This window comes from Auxenochlorella protothecoides (genome assembly GCF_000733215.1).
Source record: "Auxenochlorella protothecoides strain 0710 unplaced genomic scaffold scaffold82, whole genome shotgun sequence".
In the NCBI taxonomy this organism is placed as follows: Eukaryota; Viridiplantae; Chlorophyta; class Trebouxiophyceae; order Chlorellales; family Chlorellaceae; genus Auxenochlorella; species Auxenochlorella protothecoides.
In genome coordinates, this window is record NW_011934215.1 from 146737 (window position 1) to 170067 (window position 23331).

Consider the following 23331-nt stretch of genomic DNA (forward strand, 5'->3'; position numbering starts at 1 on the left):
TCACCTTGCTACACATTCTTTCACCAAAAACAGCAAAGGATCACTGGTAGCCATTCATCTCCAGGGTAGCCTTGGTGACGACCTGGGTGGCCTGCGTGAAGATAGGTTGTGAGGACAGAGAAGTTACTGCTCATGTCGACATGGATACCAGGCCACCTTCACATGCAATCAGACCTGAGCGCTGAACGCCTCGACAGAACAGCCAGCCGGTGCTCCCCACCTCAGCGTATCGGTCACAACACCGTGCCAAGCACTGCTGCTCGCTGCTGCTCAAGCTGCTGGACGGCTTGGTCACGCAGGTGCCAAAGCACTTGTCTCGCACAGTCTGTGGAAAAAGCAGGGTGAGGGAGAAGATACTTGGGCTGGAGCAGAAGTCAATGGAGCGTGTCGGCATGTGAGACGGGGCAGGCGTTGGTGCGCAGGTCGAGGACCCTGCAACCTGAGACCGCCAACCAGCATCCCCATGGATGCGCATTCTAGGCGTTGAAACACCCTGTTCCTATCAGCATACGACGGGCAAGACACACAACCCTTCCACATACGATCCATTCTCGAAACACACCTGGTAAAACTCGTTGAGGAAGGCCACTGCCATCTCCTGCTTGATCTGCAGCAGGGTTGTCGGCGGGCGTCACCCCCTCGCCCAGGCAACCGCAGCGCGGATGAGCACGACGGCAGCTGCATCTCAACAGTACAGAAGTGCACGCCAACCTACCGATTCCATGACGTGCCCCTCATTCAGGCCAGCGCTGCTGGACGCGCCTTGAGAGCCATATGAATCCATGGTGCTCCCAATAGAGTTAGCAGTGCCTCTTGAGCACTCCTGGGATCGATTCGATACAGATGGAAGATGCCAAAAACCCACGAGCTGTAAAGGAGGAAGCACGCTGGAACAAGGCCGCGAACGCCTTGGCTCTGACCCGCAGTGACAAAACCAGGGATCCCGCCTTTCCACCGGGGGATGTTTGACGAGAGCTTACGGACGGAATAAACAGCACGACGGGATGATGAACACACTCTCCCGCACGGCTGTTCCGATGGGCAACATGCAATGTCAGGTCGTCTGATGTAATAATCGGATACTGCACTCCTACATCGCCCAGCTCACCAGCCCGAGGCTGTCGTGTAGCCTACTGCCAGGTATGGCCTCTACCGACGGCTCGGGCTCACCCCCCGGCCCCGGCGTGACCAGAGCGCAGGCGAAAGAAAGTCTTCGTCGGTTGATGATGTCACTAGAGTCCCTGCAGAGGCAGGTAGACACCAGCCTCTCGCACCTCTCCGAGGTTCCGCGCTCGGACCTGGCCTCCTTCCTGGCTGTCCAGAGGGAGGGCTTCATCGCCAGCCACCGCGAGCAGATGCGGGAGTGGGACGCACTGCTGGGTTGTGAGCAGGAGCCTGGCGTGTCGGGCTCCCAGGTGAGCATATCCTTGGCAATAGAACTGCAGGGTTCACTTGTTGACGTGGCTCCCCAGGACGTCTCGTTACCTCCAGATTCTGATGCCATTCCCCGTTCCCGAGCACGCTGCACGGGACATTCAGCGACCACTGCTCCAGGCTTCTCAAATAAGGCCCCTCAACCCCCTCCCGCACACAGCCTGAGGACAGCAAGGACACGACACCCTTCGGGGTGAGCCTGCGCTCTTTGGAGAGCCGGGTGACGGCCATGGGAGGCATCCCCGCCCTGGGAGCCGGGCTGGTGCTGCCCCGCATGACCCCCAGGAACGCCTCCAGCCTCGCCGCCACGGCCAGCCCCGCGGCGGTGGAGGTGGCGAGGGCGAGGGCGGCGGGGGGCGACTCAGCCCCCACCCCCCTGCTCAAAACGCGGCTGGGGGGCCAGCCCGGGGGGGAGGCCGGCACGCCCTCCCCCTTTGCCGTCAAGCTACGTCCAGCGGGCGTTGGCCTGCCCGCGCCGGAGGAGCGCACGGGCCTGCAGAAGCCGGACCTGCAGGCCGACTTTGCGGCGGCCATGCAGCGACGAAGAGCGGCGCAGGAAGCAGCCGCGCAATGAGGTACGATCTTTGGTGCTGCGCTTCTTAGTTTCCTGATTGTCGGCTCGACACCCTGGTCTGTCGACGACAGGAATGAGTGTTGCATGCATCCTCCCTGCCTGCAACCCATGGCCCCGCTCGAGCAGGCAGCGTGTCGTAAAGGAGTACAGAGTCAGCGGGATGACAAGCCACTCATTGCCCTCAAGAGAAATTTGAACACTGCCACGCAATTGCACACAAGGGAAGGTTTGGGAACTCGAAGAGCGGGCAGGAGAGGAGTGGCCCCTCTGCTCTCGCCACAACAGTAATGTTTCATGCTGGCCGCGTCCCGATGGAGGGGGAGGGACTCGGCCACAGTGATGGCAGGGCGGTGCGTGGGTGAGAGTGTGTATAGGCCTGAGCGCCGCAAAGAGGCATCCTGGCCTGGAAGGGGAATCCCACATGACTGTCCACTCAGCAGCGCTGCAGTCGCCGCCTCCTAGGCAACCGTTCGCGGCTGCGATCGAAGCAGGGGTGGGGCGGGGGGGGTGGGTGACACCACCGTGCGCGCGTGCCTCAACACCTGTCCCGCCCCAGATGCGCCCCAGCTCTTCCCCACTCCCCTCCTCACCTCGGCGGAGTCGTCGCTGGCAGTGTGTGGCCCGGAGGCCACCTGGCTGAGGTTGGGCGCCGTGGCCGATGACTCGGAGGAGAGCTGACTGGACCGCAGGCTGAAGGTCTGGGCGATCATGCCAGCGTTGGAGGCGGGCGAGGCCGAGGTCACGCCGGGGACGCGGCCGGACGAGCCCGCAAGGTCGTACGGCCGGAGCACCTTGAAGGAACTGGAGGGGTTGGGAACGCCCACATCAAAGGGGCTGGGCCGGTGCAGGCTGCCCCCGTTGGTGCCCAGCGTGGAGGGCGCGTCAAAGGGGCTGGGCGGGGCGCCGCGCGTGGAGGCGCGGGGGGCTGTCGCGCCGCCGGCGGTGGCGGGCGGAGAGGCGCCAAAGGGGCTGGGGGGCCCCGCGGCCTTCGCTGGAATGCTCGCCGCCGATGCCGCCGCCGACGGCGCGTCAAAGGGGCTCGGCGGCGCCGCAGTCCGCTGCTGCTGCTGCACATTGGAAGGTGCGTCAAAGGGGCTGGGCGGCGCGCCAGTCCTCGGCTGCGTTCCCGAAGGCGCGTCAAAGGGGCTTGGTGGCGCGCCAGTCCTCCGCTGCGTTCCCGAAGGCGCGTCCAAGGGGCTCGGAGGCGCGCCAGTCCTCCGCTGCGTTCCCGAAGGCGCCTCGAAGGGGCTGGGCGGCGCGCCAGTCCTCGGCTGCGTTCCCGAAGGCGTGTCGAAGGGGCTGGGCGGCGCGCCGGTCCGCGCCACCCCCCCCGGCTTGGTCACGGCCGTCATGGGCGCGTCAAACGGACTGGGCGGCGCGCCAGAACCCGGCCCGCGCGCGTTGCGGCCCCCCGGGCGCGCCTCTCCGGCGCCGCCCGGGGCCGCATGACCCTCGTCCCCGGGGCTTACCAGCGCCGCCTCAGCCGCGGCGGCCACGGCGGCCGCCCGCGCCTCCGCGCTGCGGTCCGAGGCGCCCATCACGTTGGCCAGCACGGTCTGGCTGGCGCGTGCGAGGCTGGGCCGCCCGCCCACCTTGGGCCGCCCCGTGCCGTCGCCCGGGGCCGGCCCGGGGCCGACGCCCTCTGCGCTCTGCACGGGTGAGGCACCGCGCGTGCTGACCGGGGAGGGGCCGTCGCCCGGGCTGGACCCCGCTGGCGTGGGCGTGGCGGCGCCCACGCCGCCCAGCAGCCCGCGGCCCGAGGCGCCGGCGCCGGGCGCGGCCTTGCCCGGGGCGTGCTCCAGGATGCCGCGCAGGCGGGTGATGATGTGCTCGAAGGTGGGCCGCTCCTTGGGCTGCTGCGCCCAGCACTCCTGCATCAGCGCCAGGTAGTCGGCCGACCCCTCGAAGTCGCCACCCTGGTACTCGGCGGGGGAGTCGGGGATGGGGGGGCGCTCGCCGCGCTCCGCCACCATGAGGATGATTTGGAAGGGGGTCTGCGCCGCAAAGGGCAGCTGCCAAGTCAGTAACTCCCACAGGATGAGCCCGTAGGCGTACACGTCGCTGGCCTTGCTGTACGACTGGGAGTGGATGACCTGGGAAGGGGTGGGGGGGAGGTGTTGGGGGAGGGAGGGGGGGTGAGGGGAGGCGAGGGATGTGCGGAGACAGGCAGCGGATGTGTGGCTCCCAGCGACGGGTGACCAGCCGGGGCGGGGCAGGGGCAACCACCAGACTGGAACACACGAAGAGCTCACCTCTGGCGCGTGCCAGCGCGGGTTGTTGGCGACCATGGAGGAGGCCACGGAGACGGTGTCCGACAGGCGGGAGAGATTGAAGTCGGTGACCTTGACGCGCCAGTGCTTGTCCACCAGCAGGTTGGGCGACTTGAGGTCGCGGTGGATGATGGGCCCGCGGTGGGAGTGGAGGTGCAGCATGCCCTTTGCCGCGTCCAGGGCCATGTTCAGGCGCTTGCCCCAGTCCAGCACGCGCGCCGAGGCGTCGGGGTTGGCCGCCGCGACCTTCAGCAGGTCGTACAGCGACCCGCGCGCGCAGAACTCGGTGACGATGCACGCCGGGTCCAGGCACACGCCCATGAAGAGGATGATGTTGGGGTGGCGGATGGCCACCATGATGCCCACCTCCCGCTCCAGGGTGCGCAGGACCTCCGGGTCCAGCCGCACCTCGCCGTCGGGCCCGGCCACGGTGGCCCCCGCCGCGCCGATGCCAAAAGCCTGCAGGCTGGTCAGCACCTTGATGGCCACGTCCGTCTCCTGCCACCGCCCCAGGTACACCTTGCCAAAGGCGCCCTCCCCGATCACCCGGCTCAGCACCAGGTCCCGGAAGTCCAGCAGCCAGGGCGTGGCGTCCCCGCCCTCGAACAGGCCCGCGGCCGGGCTGGAGGCCGCGCGCGCGGCGGCCGAGGCCGTCGCCGGGTTGGCGGCTGCCCTCTGGGAGGCCCCCGACCCCGCGCCGCGCAGCAGGTCGTCGTCGCTGGCGTCCCCCGGGCCGGCGGCCAGGCCCAGGCCGGCGCTGGCCTCGGCCATGGCGTAGGCCAGCACGGCGGAGTTGTAGCAGAAGAGGGGCCAGGCCTCGCGCGGCGACAGCTCCCCCATCAGCGCCAGGCCGCGCTGCGAGGCGGCGGCGCGCAGCGCGGCGTCGCCCCACAGCGAGATGGTGCCGTTCATGGAGGAGGTGACCACGCCCGCGCCCGCGCCCTGCACGTGGGCCAGCCCCGTCTTGCTGGCCTGGATCTCGCCGTAGGGCATGCGTGCCTGGCCCACGCTCCCCGCCACGTAGTTGATGGTCAGCCCGCCGGGGCTCTTGGGGTGCGGCAGCGGCCGCACCAGCAGCCGCCCATCCAGGTGGCTGGTGCACACGGCGCCCAGGCTCTCGCACACCGCCAGCCCCTTGGCGGGGGAGGTGCGCTCGCCGATGCGCAGGATGGGGCGCAGCAGGCCCGCCACCATGGTCCAGACCTGGACCATGCCCGAGTCGTGCACGGTGAGCAGCTGCCAGACCTGCTGCAGCTCGGTGGCCAGCGCGGCGCCGCCCGGGCCGGTGCCGCCGGACCGCGGCGCCAGCGAGATGACCGAGGCGGTGGCGGCGGGGTGGGCCCCGCGCTCCGCCGGCAGGAGTACGCGCACCAGGGGGCTGGTGATGGCCATGGCGTTCACGGTGCCCATGGAGCGCAGGTCGTTGGAGGCCAGCAGCTCGCCGCGCTGGCTCCACTCGCGCAGGCAGACGAAGGCGGAGGAGCCGCCCGCCGTCCACACGCGGCCCACCGCCGCGGCCAGCGCCGACACGGGGCCGTAGTGGGCCTGCTCGCGCAGCAGCTCGCTGTTCACCATGCCGTCCTCGGGCACGCCCTCCAGCGCCGCGGCGTCGGCGGGCGCGGCGGAGCCGGACCAGCGCAGCGACCCCACCAGGCTCAGGCGGCAGCCGACGGGCGCGCCGCCGCGCAGGACCTCGCCCAGGCGCAGGCAGCGCACGTTGCCGCGGCTGGAGGCGGCCCAGCACGCGCCGCGCTCGTCGCAGGTCAGCGCCGTGACCGAGGAGTGGAAGGCGCGGAGGGGGTCGCAGACGGGCGCGCGCGAGCTGTGCTCCCAGGCGCGCACCGTGCCGTTGCGGTGCCCCGCCCAGACCAGGCCCGCCGCATCCAGGTGCAGCGCGGTCACCACGCCCTCCGCCCGCACCTCGCTGTGCACCTGGGAGGAGAGGTGCACCACGTGCAGCGTGCCCCCGCCCAGAGTGCGCGTGACGTAGTACCAGGCGTGCCCCAGCGACCCGCGCGGCTCGTCCTCGCCGGGCGGGATCAGGAGCAGCGCCGTCACGCTCTGCCCCGCCTTGCCGCGGTGCAGGCGCTCGGGGACCGGGATGGCGGTCGCGGCGCCGACGGCCGGCGCCGCCATGCTGCCGCCCAGGCCGGGCGAGGAGGGGACGGTGGAGGTGCGGGTGGGGGGCTCGCGGTCCGCCCACGTGCTGCGGGACAGGCCGCTGTCCGCCGCCGCCAGCGCGCCATCGGGCGGCGTGGAGGGCGCCGAGTCGCGCGCCGCTTCGCGCGCCGCGCCCAGCTGGGAGCCGGTCGAGGCGCTGCGACCGTGCCGGGGGACCGGCGGCCAGGCGCCGCTGGCCCGCCCCGCCTCCGCCTCAGGCTCCTCCTCCTCCTCCTCCCCCCTCCTCCTCGCCCTCCTCGTCGTCCGGCACGTCCATGGCGCGGCGCGGCACACTGCCGCGCCGCGAGAAGCTGGGGCCAGAGGACACCGGCCGCTCTCCCATCGCAGCGCCCGCAGGCGGCGGCGGTGGCGGCGCGCCCGGGAAGGGCCGCACCTGCAGCACCGGCGCCCTGGGCGCCGGCGCGGCGGCCGCGCTCGCCGCGGCTACCGCCGCGGCGCCGGCCGTGCCAACACCCACCACGCTGTGCTGGGAGGGCAGGGAGCCAGAGGCGCGGCCCAGGCGGGAGATGCCCATGGCCGAGGCCTCCGACCCTGCGCGGCTGGCCTGCGGCCCGCCACGCGCCGCGCCGCGCGCTGACAGGCTGCCGGAGGCGGTGCCGCTGCTGCCGCGGCCACGGGAGTAGGCGTCGCCCTCTGCCAGCAGGCGCACCTGCTTAGCGTGGGCCTGCAGCTCGGCGGTGATGGCCTCGAACTTGGCGCCCACCCCCGGGTTGAACATGCGGGAGGCAAACTTGCCCAGGCCGCCCTGGCGCCCGTACACGTCCACCAGCGCCTCGGCCTGGTCCATCAGGCCCTGCACGCGGCCGGCCAGCGCGCAGAGCGCGCGCTCGCCGCGCGCGTCCAGCGCGCCCGCGTCGGAGCAGACCTCCTCCAGCGCGCCCACCGCTTCGCTGCCGGCAGCCAGCGCGGCCATGCAGCGCTCGCGGTTGGAGCGCGCGGCCTTGGCGCGGGCGCGCAGCTCGCGCAGCTCGGCGCGGCACTCGCTGACCAGGCCCGCCGCGCGGGCCAGCACTAGCGCCTCGCTCTCGGTGGCCGAGCGCTGCCCGATGGACTGGTTGCCCCCGGAGAGGCCGGGGGCCAGGGGTGCGCCGGCATCAGACGCGCCTGGAGGGGCGGGGGGGTGCGACCGTGAGGGGAGGGGAGCGGTGTCGGGGATGAAAGGGAGGGGGGGGGAGTGGAGCCTGGCCAGGGTGAGGGGGGAGGGGCGGGGGGGTGCAGGGCTCGGTGGGATGTCGAGGTCGCATTAGGGGCGCGTTCCACAAGCGAACAAGTCTAACCGTGCGAGTAACAGGTCTGGAAAGGACCAGGCGTGGGCGTGGGGTTTGGACCCACCTGTGTCGCTCATCGCGGGCCGGGATGTATCAGGAGCAGTGCCAGGTGCCCGCCACAATGAGCTCCATCAAGCTAGAAAATATCTTGTTCGAGAAGTCTCGATATCTATGCTCCTCTGATGGCTGCCGCCACTCGCTTGGTGGTGAAGGGGTGAGGCCGCAGGGAATTGCCCTCGTCCCCAACGAACGCGGGCAGCAAAGGGCACTTGCCGGCTCAGGGAGCACAGCAAATCCCGTAGACAGAACAGATGAGCCACCCAAGTCGTCGTCATGAATTCTTACCGAGTTTGCTGGATGATACAGAACACCATCGGCACACGAGACAGCCGATCTCCGCCCAGTTTCTGGGTTGGGTGGAAAGGGAGCCAAAAGCCATATCGATTGCGGTACTCCGCGCCCACTGAAGGGTGCATGCATGATATGTGTGAAAACTTCGGGACGGACGTGTGATACACCTTGGTACTCGGTCCGTTCGTATATACTTGCTCATCCGAAACATCCGGAAACCCTGTCCTCCGTGCTCACGTCGGCGTTTCAATGGCGCAGAAGCCACTTAAGAAACAGGGCAAGGCCGTGCAGGCGAAGCAGTCTTCTGCTGCCAATAAGCATGGAAAGTCCCAGATGACGACGAAGCGAGGTGAATCTGAGGGCGTTGCGCCTGGGACTCCGATGGGGTTGTGGTATACCCATCTTCGCCTGACGAATGGCACGCGCACACAGCGTTCACCGTACCTGGCCCCTCCTCACAGGCAAACTGACAGTCGCTCCCAAACGCGCCGCGACCAAGCGGAGTCACGGCGATAACCAGAAGCTCACCAAAGCCATCAACGCCGAGAATGAGAGCCATTTCGCGGCCATGGCTGCCAAGGGCGGGGGCCATCTGGCTTTGGTGGGTAGAAACTACTGGCATTGTGTGGGAAGGGCAAGCTGGAGTCTTTAGTGACTTGGATGTGAACCTGATTTCCGTTGGGACGGGCTTCATGGGGAGCAAGATCGCCTGCATCTTTGTTCAACCACCAACATTCACCTATCCCCTTGGCTTTCTCCTCGCCCACAGCTGCAGCCGCCGGCGACGGCAACAGCCCAAGACAAGGGCAAGGGTGGTGTGCGCCCTGCCAAAGGCCCTGGAAAGGTCTGGGGGGCTAGCAGCAAGCAGTGAGAGCATGCTGGCAGACTTTACCTCTAGGAACAGTCTGGCGCTTTGCTCCAGGCTCTCAGCGCTGCATCACAAACCCTCCTCATCACTGATACTGTTTTTTTCCCTCCCTGTACCAGTCATCCCTCTTTGGCCCCCTGCTCTGTGCTCATAATCTTGTTAACCCTTTGCCAAGCTAGAGAGGGCAGTGGCAGCCCCTGGCGCGGACGCAATCTATCCGCAAGGAATCTGTCTGGTTCCCCGGGCCGCACTGGCAGCCTACCGATCAAGTCAAAGTTGCAGGTTCTTGGCCTCATGGAACAGGTGCGCCACAGCATCCTCTGGCGTGCCCTGCACAGCAATGGTCGGTTTACCAAGGTGCCTATGGATTGGTATTCCATCACCTCGACATCAGGATATTCACCAGACTCTGAATGCACCTTCCCCATTCCGGCTGGCCAGACAGCAAACACAGCACATTCACACTGGCCTGCACTCCTCATGACAATGACGGTGCACTCCGCCACTTCCCCACCCACCTGCATGATGCCATGCCCCAGGTTCAGGATGTGGCGGACCCCTGCGCGCTGTGCCTGCTGCGCCGTCTCGCGTACGCGACTGGTGATGGCCTCGCGGCTGCCAAACAGCACGCCGGAGTCGATGTTGCCCTGGTACGCAAAGTTGGTGCCCGCGCGGCGCACGCCCTCCTCCAGGTCCACCGAGTGGCAGAGAGAAAGGATGTCGGGGCCGCAGGCGGCCATGCGCTCCACCAGCGCGCCGCTGCCGGAGATGTAGAGGATGATGGGCAGGTCCGGGTGGGCCTGTGAAGGGTTGATTGGCGGGAGAGGACCAGGGTGGGGGCTGAGGGTGAGGCCAAGAGGTGGAGTGAGGGAAGCTAGAGCGGAAGGTCCCAGGGAACTGCTCTAATGGTACTGAGTCTGTTTGATGCGGCAAGCGGATGCAAGAAGGCTGCAGCACTCCACACAGCTGGCACGGGGTCCTGCCTCCTCCGGTTTGCGGGGCCATGTATTCGACACTGCAGGACACATCATATACCAGACACAAGTCTCTCAATAAAGGTAACAGTCGTCCAGAACACCAGACCATGGTCATATGCCCTATAATACCACAACCCTTGAGCTTGCCTCCTTGGCCTTCTTGATGATGTAGTGCAGGTATGGACCAGCAAACACATCGAAATCGCGTGGGCTCAGGTTGGCAGCCCACGAGTCAAAGATCTGAACCGTCTGAGCCCCATTGTCGGCCTGGAAAGGGGTTGAATGGTGGTGGAGGGTGAAGTGGAAGGTTGCAGGGCTGAACTTGGGCTCTGTTTTCCTTGCAGGCCTCCTCATCTGGAGAGCACCGGCCAATGTGCGCTGACTCTGAGGGTGTCCCGTATTCCTTGCCAGGCAGAACCAGGAAGCAGCGCTGACCTGGTCCCCACCAACAGAGAGATGAACACAGCCAGCAATAGCGCCGCACCAACGATCAGTCACTCCTACCCACCTGGTAGCCAATGTAGGTGACGACGGCGTCGGCCAGGCGCTGCAAGAGGCCGTGCAGCACCGCCGGCTCGGAAAACATCAGCTTCTTGATGTGCGTGTAGTTCTTGGACATGCCACCTGTTAAAAGGGGGGGAGGGGAGGGTGTGGGGTGCAGCTCAGGCTTGGCATCCCAACGCAACCCATGGGTCAACCCATCACCCCCCATCCCCCCTCCGCCGGCCACCACGCATCCCCTACCTTCCACGATGTAGGTTGCCAGGGTGAAGGGCGCGCCCACGAAGCCCAGCACGGCGGAGGCACTGCCCACCTCGGCGCGCAGCGTGCGCAGCGCCTCGCCCACGAAGGGCACCGCCTCCTCGGGCACCAGCTCCCGCAGCGCATCCACTTGCTGTGGAAGGATGGGGGGGCGGGGATGAGGGTGGGGCTGGACTGGGCTGAGATCCTGTGGACAGGTCCGGGAAGCGGCACGGCAACCTATGGAAGGCATGACTGCCTCGTGATCCCAAACGGGATGCAAGCGGCCGGACCTCGGCCCAAATCGCAGAGGACGACCAGGTACAGCAACCCCCCCTCCCCTCCGTTATGCCATGGTCGACCCACCTGCTGCGTCCGGATGGGGTCGGGGATGATCGGCCCCTTCCCCGCCGTGATGTCAAAGGGGATGCCCATGCCAGAGATGGGGGTGAGGATGTCGGAGAAGAGGATGACGCCGTCGGGCTGGAAAGCGCGCCACGGCTGCAGGCTGATCTCCACCGCCAGGTCGGCGTTCTCGGACCGCTCCCGGAACGTGGTGTGCTGCTTGCACAGGTCCTGGTACACCTTCATGTACCGCCCTGCCTGGCGCATGAGCCAGACGGGGGGGCGGGAGACCGACTCCCCCCGTAGGGCGCGCAGCAGGAGGGGGTCCTCCCCATGAGCCTGGGATGGAAATGGGGAGGGTGGCGGGTCGAGGGGGCGCACGGGAGCATGCTCCACATCGCATGCTGGTGGCGACACATCGGCTTTGCTGTGAGACAGGAAGATTGAAATTGCACTACGGGGGCTCGATGCCTGGGGCCCACCTTTTGTCCGACGGAGGCCGGGGCCTCGACGGCACTCGCAGCCCGAGGAGTCACACATTGCCTCCGACTATGACCGTGCTGTGGAGGGAAACAGTGTAGCCAGATGAGAGCTGTGGGTGTTGCATGTAGCAATACTCGCCAATGCATCCAAACTCACCCTGTGGGGCAACGCCCGCGCGAAGGACCCGTACGCAAAGCTCGCCATGGCGTGGCAGCAGCGAGGGTGCTTCCCCGAGGTATGCAGTTACCTTCGATGATCTGGTAGATACAGAATTCTGATTAACTTTAATCAGCCAACAATTCGTGGGATGGGCTGCAAATTCCTCCCTGGGGGCCGAAATGCATGCACGATACATTTATCTTTTTGGATCATGTGCCACGTCGGCAAACGCATTCTGCTGCGCAGTTGCGATAGGCACCTGCCCAGATACTCTTTCCCCGGATACCTCGACGAATCCGATCTTATATTCCAGAGGAGTCTCCCGCGTTGTATTGAGAGTGAAGCAAGCGCACGGGTAGTAGGTATGACACTTTGCGCTCTGTGATCAAACTTGTATACAAATTTGCAGTGGAGACAGAGCATGATGCATGCTTCTGGCCCCCAACACATCAAGAAGAAGAAATGTCTGATCTTTTCCCAAGTGAGAAGCATGTCACTGTGATTTGTGGCCTGCACGCGGCAGTTCGTGCATTGGCAAGCTTGCCCTCTCAGTGTGACATGCAAGGGACTTGCCGGAAGGACCGCTCCGACAGGTCACAGCGACTTCTTCTGTGCGATACGCAATGTCCTACCCCCCAAAAGTCAAAAAGAGAAATCTGGAGCCGAACGCTCTGCCACTGAGCTAAGGAGCCCGTCAGTTTCCTGACCCCTACGCGGATCGAACGCGCGACCAATCGGTATATCCTCCAAGGCGAATGCCTGGCGATGGTCCCCCAGTAACGGGGACGTTTCAGGTGATTCAGATGAAAGGGTGCAATTTATTCAGCCCTATGATCCGGAGGTCAGTCTTCGCAGACTTGTTCAGCTGCGCGCAGAATCGTATTCCTTAATCTTCCCGGCTCTATACCACTTGATCCCATTCGGAGACTGCCTTGATCGCTCGAAACATTGACAAAGAATCGGGGGGTGACCAATGAAATGCAGGAGGAATAGCAATGACGTCAGCTCGCTACTTGTAAAACAAATCCTTCAGGCTCATCCCGTCCGCCGCTCAAATCAAGCCGCCCTACTCCTCCCCCCGGGGGGGGAGCTTGCCGGCCGCCAGGTCCTCCAGCACCTGCGCCGCGGTGCGTTCTGGCTCCCCCTCCTGCGTCACGGCCTCCAGGATGACGTTGGAGGCGGCAGGGTTAGTCAGCGCCTCGATGGCCAGGGCAGCAACCTGGGAGCGCAGGATTGAGCCGGTGGGCTTGATCCTGGGGGCGCGGCCGTAGGTATTGGCAGGGCCTGCGACAACGCCGCCCTTGGGGGCCCGCTGGGAGCCCTCGTTGGTGAGGCCGCCTGTGTGTGAAGGGTGAGTGGGACCGCGTTATCCACCGGAATGGCAAGCTCCAGTCCCGTGCACATTTTTGCAAAGCTGTTCCGAGATGAATCCTCCGACATACCAGGACGGATGATGGTGTAGTCCACGCCAGAGCTCTGGATGGCCTTCTCACCCTGCCTCTTCCAGATCAGGATGCCCCAGAACACTGTGGAAAGTAAGAACTGGTCGACATGACGTGGGCAGTAGAGCATGGGATGATGTTGTTGAGGCCTTCAAGCATTGTGATACCGGCATGTAAGAACAGATCGGCGACCATGACGGTGCCCCGCTGAAGCCCACCATGCCCCCGCCCACCCCCCGTCCACTCCCCGGCGATGAGCACATCACATCCCACGCACGGTTGAGGAAGAAGAGCCAGTCCTCCGCGCCAATGGAAGAGACCATGACGATCTTTTTCAGCCCTGCGTTCGCGGCGGCCTTGGCGACGTTCACGTTCCCATTGTAGTCCACGTTGTAGGGTCCAAAGGGGTTCTTCAGGCTGCTCGGGCCGGTGGCCACGATGACCGCCCCAGCGCCCTGCCAGGCGGATGAGTCATGGAAGCTCCGTACGTTGGTACATGCCAGGAGGGCTCGCGGACAGACAGCCCTCCAGTTCTAGTAACTTACTACTCTCACAGATGAAAAGGCTTGGTATGCACCCCCAAGGCCTGTAGTGTACCTCTTCCACCCCCTTCGTACCCTCTCACACGCAGACTCAACATCCCCATGTCACCTGCAGGAGGCTGGTCAGGCTGGCAGAGTCGGTGACGTCTCCTAGGGACACCTGGACTCCCTCCCGGCTGGGGAGCTTGTCCTTGGCCCTGCTGACGTCACGGACGACGGCGGTGACGGGGACGCCCTGCTCTGCCAGCTGGGTCACCACCGCGGAGCCCACACCGCCACCAGCCCCCAGCACCACCACCCTGCCCACGGAGGCCAGGGGGGTCTTCTCAGCGGACCGGCCGGGGGCCTCCTTGGTGGGGCTTGCGTTCATACGAGTCGGCGAGGTTGAGGCTGGGGCCATGGAGGGACCTACAGCGGTGAATGGAACGGTGTCCGTGGACCTGTCCCTGGATTCTGGGGGCCTTCGACTGGCTGGAACATCACGGATCATGATGAAGAGGTGTCTTCGCACAGCGCAATCACATGCGCCTCCAGTCCAGATCCCTGTAATGACCTCGCACAACGATTGACCTACCTTTGAATGGGTCTCGGCGAGTGCGGGCGGCGGGGCTGGATCGGGAGGGGTAGGCCCTGAAGGACAGGTTCCTCGGTGATGCGAATCCTGCAGACAGGCGTTGACGGCACAGGGACGGGCTGATTGTGAGGCTCATACCTGAATCTGTGGGTAATTTGTATATCCTTTAGAGACTGCGCGTTCCCGAGAGGGGCTTTGCGAGTTCTTCTCCACAAACCTGTACCACACAACATAAGCCGCACATGGTGGTGCGCGCAGCACGAATCCAGGCATGTGATCGACCGTACTTTGTTTGGCGAGAGGACCAACCTCCCTCTGGACGACAATACCAGAACTTCATTCACAAGGAGGGTTTACTTCTCGCGATCTTGAGTGTACCACTCGCGAGCAGGTTGCGGGGATCACTTCCTACCACCAGCCAGCTACCATGCAGCAAGCGCTTGTCGCATGCCATGCATCGCTGTACGCTCCATCTGCGAGACCATTTGCACCTTCAGTACGCCGGGTCGGCCGATGCAAGCCCCTGCGACCGGCGGCAGGGCTGCTGGAAACGGTGCTGAAGCCAATAACCAGTGGCGGAAAGGTGTGGCGCTGCTTCGCGATTGGAAGGCACGATACGTATGCATCTGCTGCATCTTTTGCACTTCCATGAGCTGAATCAAGAGGTGGCATGCCGGTCTCCGCTCGCAGGCGCTGCCCCTCAAGGACGGCATCGCCAAGCTCTATGACGAGTCCTCCGGCCTGTGGGAGTCCATGTGGGGCGAGCACCTCCACCACGGCTACTATGGCGCCGAGGAGGGCACCAAGTCCAACGCCCAGGCTCAGATCGACATGGTGGACAACGTCCTGGACTGGGCAGGCGTGCAGAGTGTCAAGAAGGTGCTCAGGGGGTGCTGTTGCTGTTGCACTTGTCGTGAACTGGCAGTAGAGGCTGCCTGGATTTTAGGGGGGCACGTAGGACTCGAATGCATGAGTGTAGGAGCTACCAAAGTTGTGGGGAGGCTCCTGTGCACCTGCCAGCAGGACCTCCCTGTCTGTGTGTTCAAGGGTTCGAGTTGTAATGCATGCAGCCTCCTGGAGCTTGTCCCCCCTCTGCAACCCCTGGCAGGTGGTGGATGTTGGGTGCGGCCTGGGCGGCAGCTCCCGCCACATCCTGGACCGGTACCCTGGGTCTGAGGCGCGAGGCATCACGCTCAGTCCCGTCCAGGCTGACCGGGCCAACGTGATGACGCGCGAGGCGGGCCTGGGGGACCGCGCCGCATTCCAGGTGGCGGACGCCCTGAGCCAGCCCTTCCCGGATGGCTCCTTTGACCTGGTGTGGTCGCTGGAGAGCGGGGAGCACATGCCCGAGAAGGAGACCTTCGTGAGGGAGCTGGCGCGCGTGGCGCTGCCGGGGGGGCGCATCATCATCGTGACCTGGTGCCACAGGTGAGCCGCACAGGAGCTGCTGGCGTCGATTCATCGACACAGTCGAGGGTTGCAACAACGAGACTCATGGCGTCCGCAATGTCGATGAGGAGTCCAGTGGGAAGCAGACAGGGGAAGGAATGGCGCTGTGCTCTCCCACTTGCCCGCCACGCCTTCCTGCTCCTGCACCACCATGAACTCTCCCTCCCCTCGACCACCTGTCCAGGAACCTGGCACCTGGAGAAACTGCTTTGACCCCGGAGGAACAGACGCTGTTGGACAGGCTGTGCGAGGCCTACTACCTCCCAGCCTGGTGCTCTCTGGCCGACTACGAGCGCCTCTTTGCTGCACACGGAATCAGGGGTGGGTGGTGCTGCGAAGTGGGCCTGCATGAGGAAAGAGCGGCTGCGACGACGAGGGAGGGCAGCGAACTCTGCAGGGCTTGGAGGCAGGATCTCTTCTGTCCGCCCCTCGTCGCCCACCCCACCCACCCTTGTGCAGATGTGAAGACGGCGGACTGGTCCGTGGAGGTGCAGCCCTTCTGGGGCCAGGTGATCAAGAGCGCGCTGACCACGCAAGGCGTCGCCGGCCTGTTGAAAGCGGGGTGGACCACGATCAAGGTGAGGGACTGGAGTCGGGGGCTGAGGCTTGCGGTTGCCGGGGCAGGAAGGCATATTGTGCATCACATCACCAGAAACCCCCCCTCGCGTCACCTCTCGCCCATGACCAGGGGGCACTGGTCATGCCGCTCATGGCCAGGGGCCTGTCTATGGGCCTCATCAAATTCGTGCTGATCACTGGCGTCAAGGCAGAGACCTGAACTGGTGCGGGGACAGTGTTTCCCACCTGTCAGTCTGCCCTGATTCTGGTTGCCGTTGCTTTTCTACCCAGGTTTGCACCCCACGTTTCTGCAAAAACTTGTCGAGTAGCATTCTTGGGCTGTAAGATTGATCCTTGTACTGCATGCACCGCTGGCATTTCAGTCCAAACAGGTGCAGCTGGATGCAAGCAGGGCACTCCTCTGCATGATGATGCAACCGGCGCGGTGCAACTGGGAGGATACCAGCACATGGGAGTACCTTGATGTCCAACACATGCTGAAGGAGTTCTGTTTCCGATGACGGTACCCGAGGCTCGACAGCCAGCCGGTTTATGCAGTGCAGCCTGCACGCCTCTGCACCTACTTTATATTCATGATCACAGCTATGCAGCGTCATCCGCCATTGATCTACTCGTCCGTCCTCGTCTGGTGTGCCTCCTTCCTTGCCAGAAAGGATGACAGCATATAGGCAATGCTCTCCACCGTGACCATGGGGTTCACGCCTGAGGCATGGGGGGAGGGGAGGAAGCTTTCATCTGGGGCACTGCATGGGCATCGGGCATCGTCCCCATTACGACCAACAGGCTTCCACAATCTCGCTTCGCTGGACCACTCAACCCCTACTCCATTCCAGCCCCGAGCACAGACCCCTCTCCGGCCCCACCACCTGTGGCTGTGGGGAAGGTGGAGGCGTCCATCACATACAGTCCTGCCACGTCCCAGCTCTGGCCCTCGGCATCCACCACCGAGGCGGCGGGGTCGGTGCCCATCCGCGCAGAGCCCATCTGGTGTGCGGAGAAGAGCGGGGTGCGCCGCGTGGCGATCCCCCCCGCCTCCCGCTCCGCCAGCCAGCGCCGGAAGGCGGGGTGCCGCGCCTGCGCCGCGCCTGAGCCGGAGGCCGGAGCGGCGTTGCCCAGCGCCAGCGCCGCCTCGTCCGCCGGGGTCAGCAGCGACGCGGGCCCCTCCGGCGCCAGCTGCGCCGGCAGGGAGGGCGTGCCACCCGCCCCCGCCACGACCTCCCCATTCATGACGCTCACGCCCGACCCTGCCCCCTCGTCCACAAACAGGAAGCGGCAGCGCGGGTCGGCGTCCAGGGTCATCACCGTGTCGGCCCCCGCGGCCGCGGCAACACGCGCCGCAAAGGCCGACCCTGAGGCCATGGCCCCCTCGTCCTCGGCAGACAGGCTGTAGTTGACCACCGGCTGGCCGTCGCCATCCAGGGTGATGGAGCCTGGTGGAGGGAATGTGCGTGATTTTCTTGGTTTATGGTATGTCCGAACAAGGAGGTGTCGAGGGGTCGTCGCTTCAAGAGCCTGGACAGTGCCAGACCAGGCTGCGTATGCAAAGTTGGCAGCCGTGCTCAGAGGAAGCAGCGGGGCAGGCCCGATGCAAGCAAGACTCTTGGTCCAGACAATGATCATGCCACATCGGCCCCCCTCGATGTAAAACAGCATACGGACCTTACCCGCCCCACAAACTGCCCGTCCTGCACCGGCCTCACCCTCCCCCCGGTCGCGGACGATGGTGAGGAACAGAGAGGCGTCTGGGAGGCGGGCCATGTACTTTTTGAAGTCAGCCTGGCCCAGCCAGGGCATGCTAGAAAGGACGGAACCGGGCAGGACCTGGGGCGTGTAGAGCAGTGAGCCGTAGCCGCTGCCCTCCCAGTCGCCGCGCGCCGCGCTGAAGGTCGACATGCCCGTCCCGTCCCACAGCTGCACGCTGCCGTGGTCAGATGCGGGGCGGCCTCCCCTGTCCTCCAGGTCGGGCAGCGGGGGTGTGGCTGCGCCGGCCAGCCCCACCGCTGCGTCGAGGCGGGGCGGGCTGCGCAGGAAGCCCAACGTCATGCACACAGGGTGGAGGTGGAGGTGCCTGCCTGCGGGCGGGAGCGGTGTCGTAGGTGTGCAGACTGGCGTGGGGGGGTCCATGGAGCCGGGGCGTCGCCACCTCGAGGCAATCAATCTCGACCAGCCCGCCCCCGCTACAGGCCCCAAGCCCCAGCCAGACCCTCCCACGCATGCTCCCGGTCACCTACTCCGGTCTGTGCATAGCAGCCCTCTCTCTCTGGGCCCTACCGCCAAAGCAATCCCCTGCTGCTAGTAACCTCCGCACCCGATGCCCACCTCCCCCCAGGCTCACCCACATTGCCCCGCCCCTGTATCCCAGAGCGGAGGAGCAGGGCGGGCGTGTGCAGGCTGCCGCCCGCGGCCACCACCAGCCGCGCCGCGACAGCGATGCGCAGGCCGTGGCCCTTTGTCCCCGGCGAGCCGCCGCGGAGCGAGACCCCGACCACACGCGCCGGCCGGCCGGCAGATCCCCGCGTCTCGGTCACGATGCGCTCGGCCCAGGCACCTGCAAAGTTTGTATGGCGGCACTTGGGCAACCTTGTGCCCCCGGATATTCTGCCTGCCTGTCTGATTGACAGTCTGTGGTCTCCTGGGGAGGTGGCATCCTCCCCGCAGACCATGCACATGAGGGGGTGCAGGCGTCAAACCCTCTCCATGCCAGGCCTGGCCCCTCGGCACGCCACCCGACAGCACCTGTGAGGATGCGTGCGCCCGCGTCCACGGCCTCCGTCAGCCACGCGCGCACCGAGTCCTGCTTTCCACCCAGTTTGCAGCCCAGCGTGCTGTCAAACGGGTGGAGGGGTGCACAGCGGGGAGGAGGGGCGAGTCAGGGAGGGAGCGGGGCAGACGGCGCCGCGTGGCATGGACGCAGGCTTTGTCTACGGCAGCCTGCGACGCCTCTCATCGGGCTGCAACAAAGGGAGCAGATGCCCCTGCCAGGTGCTGCCCTGCTCTCCCAAAGCCCGCACACACTAGCACCCACCAGTAGGAGCTGCAGTCGTCCACCTGGCAGTTCCGCTTCACCTCGCTCACCGGCTCGCCCAGCTCCCTACAGCCCTGGGCCAGCGACCGGCACATGGCGCTGTGCCGGTAGCCTGTGTCACATGGAGGAGGAGTGGCGCAGCGGTCGGGAGCGGAGAAGCTGGCGTGGCCGACCCCATCTCCTCGACGGTCTCGTGCACGCTGGGAAGAACCTCCTCTCCCAAGGAGGAACACACACACGAGCACCCAGGGGCACAAACCACACCCTTTCCCATGCCCCCGCACCCACCCCCCCTCCACCCCTGAAATCCTGCCCACCCGTCCGCACGCCCAGGCGCTCGCACACGGCGTCCATTGCCGACTCGTAGGTCGCGCCTGTGAAGCACAGCAGGCCGTGCGCCGCCGCCCACTCCCGCCGCACGTGCTCTGGCGTGCGGAAGGAGGCGCACCAGTTGACCCTGGTGCCGCCGCCAAGGGTCGCGCCGGCCAGCACCCCCATCAAGCCCCGGCTGTCCTGCATGAACCCCCCGGCCTCGTACAACGCGCTGTACCCCTCGTCCTCCTGTGGAAAGATGGGAGATTTGGTTGCATGGGGGGTGGTGAGGAGGTGGCACCCGACGCCGGGTTCTGGATCAAGGCTTCTGAAATGTAGCTCCCGGACGGCAGCGCCCTCACGCCGCCCTCCCTTCATTGCATATCAAAACGCTGCCCGGCCACCTCACATCCTTGGGCCCCGACCCCACCAAGTGAATTCAGCCCCACCCTGCACCTGCTGCGTCATGGCGTCCACCGGCACCCAGGCCCCCTTCTCCACCACGAGCACCCGCAGCCCGGCGGTGGCCAGCTGCGCCGCCGCCACGCCGCCCCCGGCCCCGGACCCCACCACCACGACGTCAGCGCTGAGGACCAGGTGCGGGGCGCCCGCGAGGAGAGCAGCCGGCGTGCCGGGCGGGGCGCACCGGGCCGGGTCGACGGGCTGCAGGCCGAGGGACCGCAGGCGAGCGGCCAGCGCGGTGACGTCTGTGGCAGAGGCTGCGGAGAAGCTGGCCACGTCGCAGATGGCAGCCTCCAGCCCCGCCTCGGCCCGCCCCGCCCGCTCGGTGCGGGCCGGGTCCGAGCGCGGGTCCCTGATCGGGAACCCCAGCGCGCGCATTGCCCGGCTGCTGCCATCCGCCTCCAGCTTGGACATCAGGCACAGGGCCACCAGCTTCTTGACCCCGGTCCAGGCCTGCGGGTTGGGGGTCCAAGTGGAGGAGGGTCCAGTTCTGCTTGCAACAATGCAGGCCCTCCTGCCTGAATCGAGGCCGGCCCGCTCTCGATGAGGCCATCCTGGCTCCCCCAGGAACACCCGCCTTGATCTGGGAGAGGCTGCCGGCCCGGACCCAGGCCAGCACCGCGGCCTCGCGCTGGGCGGGGGACAGGGCCACAAAGGCCTGGGGAGCGCCCAGCCAGCCGTGCATGCAGTCCCGACCGCAGAGGAGGAGGGTGCCCAGCCTCCAGCGCAGCAGCTCCAGAAAGATGCCCAGCTGCCTGCGGTCCGCTCTGGGGGCGTGCCGGTCCAGCAGCGCCAGGACCTGAGGGAAGAGAGGGTGAGGACTGGACTGCGGATGGCGGCAGCAGGGCGGTGCTCAAGTGGTGCAGGGGCATGCTCACAACCAGGGGTCAGGTGGTCTCATGGAGTTCGGCATGTATGGCTGAGCATGGAGCCCGGCAAAACAGTGCATGCAACCATGCGATGCACCCGATCGACCTCCATGCCCCGATGAATGAAGAGCACCTTGTCCACGACCCCTGAGTCTTGCCCGCCGTCATAGGCGTACAGCTCCTCCACCTCACTCAGACCGAGTTTCCGAGCCTGGTCCATGCCAGGGCCGTAGGGCCCTGCCACCACCCCAGCCAAGGCCTGCAACGGTTCTCGGCGGCTATCCATGAGCAAGAGACCGCTGCGCAAGGGGGTGTGTCACGCAAGTGGCTGGCAGTTGCCTGTGTGCGGATGCCGGTTCCGACACCCTGTACCGGGACGGCTCGACGCCCAGCCCTGGTGTCGGATGGATGCTCGGGATGGTACCGGCGAGATGAACAACGTTTTGCGAGAGTATTGCGTGGAGCATCATACAGCCATGGTGCCACTGGCGTGTTTCGGTAGGCCTCGGTCGGACCGCTCCGATTCAGCACTTCGTCGCGACGCTGTTAACCCGGAGCGCTGGTTGCTTCTCCCTACCATACTCAACCGCACATGCAACCCCACAGGTGCACCTAATTCGGCCTGCTTACATCTCCCTTCCTGTTACTCCATTGGACCCAAAATCCAAGTAATTCTCCACCCGATTCACCGCTTCAGCTGCCCCCGAAGCGGGGGACCAGCATGGCGGCTGGCAGGCACAGGCAGAGGAGGCCGGCCAGCTTCAGGTCCTTCGACACGGGGGTGACCTCGTCGGTGCACAAGGCCGGAGGTGAGCCATGCAGGATCAGGAGGGCCGGCAGCCACCAGTCCGCCAGCTGGTTGACCCAGCCCAGCGCGCCCAGCAGGGCCAGCGAGAGCAGGGACAGCCGCATGGCAGCTTCCCGCCCCAGGATGTGGGTCGCCAGTCGCCCGCCGTCGGTGTCCCCTGCGGGGAGGGGCAGCGGGTGGGATGTTGTTTTCAAGGGCTTGAGATCCTGCCCAAGGCCGCCGTCTTGGTGAGGTGCTGCCCATCATCATGGACCATGCTTCACAAGCACGCAGTTGGCAACCACTCTGCACAAACCCCCTCCCAAGCCATGCCCGGCAGGAGTGTACACTGGCCCATGTTGGATCAGTAGGAGACCCCGAAACCAATGTGCATTCGCCATCGGCCCCCACCTGCTGGTACGAGGGCCAGGGCATTGATGAGCACGCCGCCAGCCCCGGCGACCAGCCAGGGGTGGCAGTCCAGGGTCGCGGCTGCAGCGTCCCCGTGGTCGAGAACGGCGTGCACGACGGCGCCCAGGGGCCCCGCCTCGTCAAAGGCGTCCAGGGTCATGTTAAGCCCGCCCCAGCCCTGCATCGTGAAGTGCAGGCCCACCAGGAGCACAGAGCAGCTGGCAGCCAGACCTGCACTCCCCGGGAACGGGGCTGTGTGGTGAGCGCTGGTGCTGTTGCAGAGGCACAGGATGTTGGCAGCCTGATGACCAGGGGCGCTCACTGGCTGCCGCCGCCCTCCACTCTCAAGTAGGATGGTCTTTCGGTTGGACAGCCAGGACATGGCTCCCCAGGCCGATGGAGGCCATGCCAGCGGTGTCACAGCACTCGCGACCCCATGCCGCCCACCTGTCAGGGGCCCAGCCAGGGCGATCGCTGCTGCGGCGCTGCGGGAGGGGGCGGGGCCGAGCAGGGACCTCAGGCTCCCAAAGGCCGCCAGGGGGCCCAGGCCGGCCGGGAGAAAGACGGGAACACCCAGTGGCACGCCTTGCCGGGCAGCCATGTGACTGTGCCCCAGCTCATGGCTCTCTGAAGGACGAGGGGCCGGGGGATACAGTAGGTCAGCTGGTGTAATGATTGTCCGTATGTGTTGGTCAGTGTGAGACTGTCCCGCTAGAACCTACAACTCCAACAGCAACATAAGGGGATCTCTAGTAGGCTGTCCAGTCGCACCACGGCAGCTTCATCGCTGGCACTCACGAAGGATGAGGGCAACTGCGAAGGCTCCCCAGCCAGCGGTGGAGAGGGAGGCAAGAGTATCTGAGCTGAGAGGACCGCCATCCAGGAGGACACCGGCACCGAAAACGCTGGCGGTGGCTGCTGCAGTCCCAATGATGCTGCATGCCGACACGACGGTGGGCACAGAGTCACCCAGCCGCCGCTCCAGACGTGACAGGGGGGTCAGGCCCTGCGCCAGCGGCTGCACCATGATGCACACGGCTCTTTCATGATTCACCAGTGCCATTTGCCTGCCGGTACCAGCGGGGAGGAGGTGCACTGTCCTTGCTGGGGCATTCATGCCATCCTGCACATGTTTTGGGCTACCATGTGGTCAGAACCCACAAATGAGCTCAGCTTGAACAGCCAGCATGCACTGGGAACATTAACGCATGGTGCAAGTGTTTCTTTC

General features: G+C 65.7%; 8 protein-coding genes across 8 annotated transcripts; 2 read left to right on the forward strand and 6 right to left on the reverse strand.

The window, feature by feature from the left end:
- Positions 1–40: 40 nt before the first annotated feature.
- On the reverse strand, positions 41–724 carry F751_6132 (Mitochondrial import inner membrane translocase subunit Tim13-B; the record flags this gene model as incomplete). The annotated part of the gene is made up of 3 exons (XM_011399766.1): positions 41–91; positions 221–325; positions 716–724. The coding sequence occupies 3 exons, from the start codon at positions 722–724 to the stop codon at positions 41–43; spliced, it is 165 nt and encodes a 54-aa protein (XP_011398068.1).
- Positions 725–1223: 499 nt separating this feature from the next.
- Positions 1224–2008, forward strand: F751_6133 (hypothetical protein; the record flags this gene model as incomplete). Its single annotated transcript, XM_011399767.1, has 2 exons — positions 1224–1415; positions 1595–2008. 2 exons carry the CDS (start codon positions 1224–1226, stop codon positions 2006–2008), a joined length of 606 nt encoding a protein of 201 aa, XP_011398069.1.
- A 458-nt stretch (positions 2009–2466) lies between these two features.
- F751_6134 (putative serine/threonine-protein kinase drkA) lies at positions 2467–7804 on the reverse strand (the record flags this gene model as incomplete). Its single annotated transcript, XM_011399768.1, has 7 exons — positions 2467–2484; positions 2599–2899; positions 3878–4086; positions 4261–4828; positions 4970–6651; positions 6917–7563; positions 7792–7804. 7 exons carry the CDS (start codon positions 7802–7804, stop codon positions 2467–2469), a joined length of 3438 nt encoding a protein of 1145 aa, XP_011398070.1.
- Positions 7805–9216: 1412 nt separating this feature from the next.
- F751_6135 (Uroporphyrinogen decarboxylase 2, chloroplastic) lies at positions 9217–11696 on the reverse strand (the record flags this gene model as incomplete). Its single annotated transcript, XM_011399769.1, has 7 exons — positions 9217–9276; positions 9465–9746; positions 10059–10190; positions 10432–10547; positions 10668–10818; positions 11031–11348; positions 11649–11696. The coding sequence occupies 7 exons, from the start codon at positions 11694–11696 to the stop codon at positions 9217–9219; spliced, it is 1107 nt and encodes a 368-aa protein (XP_011398071.1).
- A 1021-nt stretch (positions 11697–12717) lies between these two features.
- On the reverse strand, positions 12718–14005 carry F751_6136 (Uncharacterized protein, chloroplastic; the record flags this gene model as incomplete). Its single annotated transcript, XM_011399770.1, has 4 exons — positions 12718–12989; positions 13094–13177; positions 13371–13548; positions 13745–14005. The coding sequence occupies 4 exons, from the start codon at positions 14003–14005 to the stop codon at positions 12718–12720; spliced, it is 795 nt and encodes a 264-aa protein (XP_011398072.1).
- A 631-nt stretch (positions 14006–14636) lies between these two features.
- F751_6137 (Tocopherol O-methyltransferase, chloroplastic) lies at positions 14637–16436 on the forward strand (the record flags this gene model as incomplete). Its single annotated transcript, XM_011399771.1, has 6 exons — positions 14637–14792; positions 14900–15088; positions 15318–15637; positions 15843–15979; positions 16118–16236; positions 16347–16436. The coding sequence occupies 6 exons, from the start codon at positions 14637–14639 to the stop codon at positions 16434–16436; spliced, it is 1011 nt and encodes a 336-aa protein (XP_011398073.1).
- Positions 16437–16844: 408 nt separating this feature from the next.
- F751_6138 (Long-chain-alcohol oxidase FAO1) lies at positions 16845–21191 on the reverse strand (the record flags this gene model as incomplete). Its single annotated transcript, XM_011399772.1, has 10 exons — positions 16845–16939; positions 17101–17667; positions 17938–18309; positions 18573–18785; positions 18974–19062; positions 19263–19374; positions 19580–19823; positions 20145–20489; positions 20608–20835; positions 21039–21191. 10 exons carry the CDS (start codon positions 21189–21191, stop codon positions 16845–16847), a joined length of 2418 nt encoding a protein of 805 aa, XP_011398074.1.
- Positions 21192–21598: 407 nt separating this feature from the next.
- Positions 21599–22704, reverse strand: F751_6139 (hypothetical protein; the record flags this gene model as incomplete). Its single annotated transcript, XM_011399773.1, has 3 exons — positions 21599–21870; positions 22104–22334; positions 22551–22704. 3 exons carry the CDS (start codon positions 22702–22704, stop codon positions 21599–21601), a joined length of 657 nt encoding a protein of 218 aa, XP_011398075.1.
- Between the last annotated feature and the right edge of the window lie 627 nt (positions 22705–23331).